At 38.3% G+C, this 4,156-nt stretch overlaps 1 protein-coding gene across 1 annotated transcript; it reads left to right on the top strand.

Annotated features, from left to right (window-relative positions):
* The first annotated feature begins 867 nt into the window (after positions 1-867).
* LOC109171741 (uncharacterized mitochondrial protein AtMg00810-like) lies at positions 868-2,139 on the top strand. The gene has a single exon (XM_019320796.1). The coding sequence runs from the start codon at positions 868-870 to the stop codon at positions 2,137-2,139; it is 1,272 nt and encodes a 423-aa protein (XP_019176341.1).
* The last annotated feature ends 2,017 nt before the right edge of the window (positions 2,140-4,156 follow it).

Below are 4,156 nucleotides of genomic sequence, written 5' to 3'. Positions count from 1 at the left end.
TACCATCACTTGAAAATTTTTGGTTGCCTTGCTTATGCTGCCACCTTGGGTCCCAAGTCAAAATTTGATCCAAGAGCTAGAAAGTGTGTTTTTCTTGGATACACTAATGGTACTAAAGGTTACAAATTGTATGATCTTCATTCCAAGCATGTGTTTATGTCTAGAGATGTGTCCTTTTATGAGCACATCTTCCCCTTTCAGCTTGTTGATAATCCTGAGAAGAGCAAGTTTTCTGATATCATTCTTCCTGCCCTGACTGACAACACAGTTTCTGATGAGCCACAAATCTGTTATCAGTCTGATAGAAGTCCTGAGCATACCTCTGAACAGAATCACAACCATCACCATTCTGAGCACACAGTTTCTGTTGAAGAATCAAACCATGCTCCACCTGAACAAACATTCAGTCCTTCTCCCCAAAGGCCACAACAACAACCTGCCAGAAAGTCCACTAGACATAAGCAGGTTCCTGTCTACTTGAAGGACTATGTTTGTCACACTTCTGAGGTAAGAACATCTCCTCATGATATCTCCACAGTTGTAGGCTATGATAAACTCTCTCCATCCTTTCAGTCCTTTATCATGAATGTGTCATGCACTACTGAACCTAAATCCTACAAGGAGGCAACAAAACATGAGTGTTGGAGAAAAGCTATGCAGGAAGAAATTGATGCTTTGCAAAAGAATTAGACTTGGATTCTAGTTGATCTGCCACCATCTAAGAAGCCTATTGGATGTAGATGGGTGTACAAAATCAAGTGCAAGGCTGATGGAACCATTGACAGATACAAAGCAAGGCTTGTGGCTAAGGGATACACCCAAACTCTTGGCATTGACTATCTTGACACTTTCAGTCCAGTGGCCAAGATGACCACTATCAGGACTCTCTTAGCTATAGCAGCTGCAAAGGGTTGGCATCTTCATCAAATGGATGTGAATAATGCCTTCCTTAATGGGGATTTGGAAGAAGATGTGTACATGGAACTCCCTCTTGGAGTTGCAGGACAAAAGGATGGCCAAGTCTGTAAGTTAAACAAATCCTTGTATGGTCTAAAACAGGCTAGCAGACAATGGAACACCAAGTTATGTGTTGCTTTGCAGAAAATGGGGTTTAAGCAATCAGTTCCAGATAATTCCTTGTTTACCAAAGGTAAAGGCTCATCCTTTGTGGCACTATTGGTTTATGTTGATGACATAGTGGTGGCCAGCAGTGATTTGAATCTAATTAAACAAATCAAGGTGCAGCTTAATGACAGTTTTCAGATCAAGGATCTAGGATCCTTAAAATACTTTTTGGGTTTGGAGATAGCAAGGCAAAAGAAAGGAGTTGCAGTGTCACAAAGGAAGTATGCTCTTGAACTATTAGAGGAAACAGGTTTCAGTGACTCTAAACCTGTTTACAGCCCCACAGTTCCTTCTCATAAACTCAGCAAAAATGAGGGAGATCTACTTGATGACACTACTCCATACAGAAGGCTAGTTGGCAAGCTCTTGTATCTTACCATCACAAGACCTGACATCAGTTTTGCCACACAACAACTGGCTCAATTTCTAGACAGTCCCACTAATCTACATCTACAGGCAGCTCATAGGGTATTGAGATACATCAAGGGTGCCCCTGGACAAGGATTGTTCTTTCCAGCTTCATCTGACTTGCAGTTGAAGGCTTTCTCTGATGCAGATTGGGGAGCTTGTGTTGATTCCAGGAAGTCAGTAACAGGTTTCTGTGTTTTCCTGGGAGAGGCTTTGATTTCATGGAAATCTAAGAAGCAAGCCACCATTTCTAAGTCCTCTTCAGAGGCAGAATATAGAGCTCTGGCTTCTACTACATGTGAAGTGCAATGGTTGCTTTATTTGCTTGCTGAGTTTGGAGTGCACCCTGCCATTCCTACAGCTATCTACTGTGATAGTAAATCTGCCATAGCAATAACTGAGAATCCGGTGTTCCACGAGCGTACGAAGCACATTGAAATTGACTGTCATCTAGTCAGAGAGAAATCTCACAAAGGAGTTATCAAACTCTTCCATGTTAGCTCTGCAAATCAATTGGCAGACATCCTCACCAAGGCTCACTGTCCCAGCACCTTCTACAGCTATGTTTCCAAGCTTGGATTGCTCAACATATACAATCCATCTTGAGGGGGGCTCTCAGGAGATAAGAATGACAGCTCAACATCAAGTGCAGCAACAGAATGAAGAAGACGCGCTTGGTAGACGTCTTTGGTAGACGACGCCTTTGGTAGACGCGTTTGATAGACGTCTTTGGTAGACACCTTTCGTAGACGCGCTTGGTACGTCTTTAGTAGACGCTTTTGGCAGTTATAACTGCTTCTTTCTTATCTATGTACTCTGTATATAAGCTCATGTTGAGCTTCCTTTTTGACAGTTAATCAATTCCCTTTTTTTCCTCTTTATCTTCCATCCTTCTGCTCCAACTTCACAACACTATGTCCTCCACTTTAGTATGGCTCTTCAAAAACCAAATCAAGAAGCACTAATAAGTAATGAAGATGTCCTTAGTCGATATTGTACTTAAGAAAATACGAATACAATTATCACAAATCAATCTAATAATTAAAAGAGTTAATAATTTAACCTCAACGTTAAAAATATCTTGCACCAAACCAATGATAGATTCAAGTCTGATAATCTCAATGGCCCAACTAATCTCTCTAGAAACCTTTTTCAACATAAGACCCAAATTAAAACTAAAATGCAGGCGTTGGATTCGATTCACAATACCTTATACCCCCAACATCCGAGGATTAATTTAACAACAATAACTAACCACCTCAGATCACAATTATATTAAATGCCTCCCAAAATTTTAATCTTTGAAAGGTAATTAAAAATTGAAGAGCAGAAGCTGCTTTTCCAGCTTAATTCATTGTTACGTTGTTGAGTCAAATTAAAGTCGTCATGCTTTGCTTTCCAAACACCCGATCCACAAGCACTTGTCATACCACTTTTGGCCCGGAGAGATCTGTGTCGATCTCTAGCGAGGATAGATACGATTAATTAATCTATAAACTAATAATTAGTGGTTTAATACACATCATTACCTATAAATGGCATTTTGTAAATAAATTAATGGAGTTTAGCCAATTAAACAATGCCCAAACATTCTAAAAATGCTGCTTGACTGTCAACCAACACCACGTGTCCATTCCACAACTCTCATTTTTTTCAGATATTCTAATGCTCCATTATCCCGAAATAGCATCCTAGAAGCTTCTGTCATCTTTGGTTTAAAATATTAAGGATATTATTAGCAGTATCCCATATTTAATCGCGTGCAATACAGGATTATATTAAGTACCACATTGTCTGTCATGTAATAATTGGTCCGCTCGTGATCTTTTGTCTAGTCTTACGTGTACCAAATACTACTAAACTATAGGGTTTTTTTAACCCCCACCCCCCCCCCCTACTACCACACCCACTCCCCAACACACACATATAAAATTTATGTATTAATATATTATGTTGATTGCATTTAAAGATCTATATATTGTAAAAATCTTTTTTATAATGTCACACTTATCGTGTCAAATAAAATTTTATTATGGGGTATATTTTATTACTAAGGAGAGCAGTCGTCCAAAGAAACATGGAGGAAGAATCGGATTCTAAGATTGTGGTGATGATCAAATTAAAATCTAAACTTTCTCAAAACTTTGACAGAAAAACTCAAATCTTTGCTCTTCTCCACATCAGTCAAAAACTCATAAAAACTAGCTCTCAAAAACTATATCACCATGGATTCCCCTAATGAGGAATCAACCTTTTAATAAAAAGGAATCCTTCTTGTGACGAAGACAACCAGAAAATTGCCTCTTCTTTTGAGGAAAAAAGGCGACCGCCGCTTGCCTTCTTTAGTGGTATCGGTTTCGGTTTTAGGAACCCTAATTATCAGTTATTAATGATGAATAATCGACTATTTGGTTTTGATGTACAAAAATGACAAATTGATATGTTAATTTGAACTGTTTAAAGTTTAATTTAGAGATCTAATTATTTTTCATATAAAGTTCGAGTGTCTATATGACTTTTTTTCTAAGAAAATATCATGAAACTGATTCTTTAATTTTAGATACTTCTAGTCGCTATGACCTAAAAGGTGAGACATCAAATGTAGTATTGGTTTTCTAATATG

This window comes from Ipomoea nil, unplaced genomic scaffold, assembly GCF_001879475.1.
Source record: "Ipomoea nil cultivar Tokyo-kokei standard unplaced genomic scaffold, Asagao_1.1 scaffold0380, whole genome shotgun sequence".
Classification (NCBI taxonomy): domain Eukaryota; kingdom Viridiplantae; phylum Streptophyta; class Magnoliopsida; order Solanales; family Convolvulaceae; genus Ipomoea; species Ipomoea nil.
This window is presented reverse-complemented; position numbering and strand designations above follow the sequence as displayed.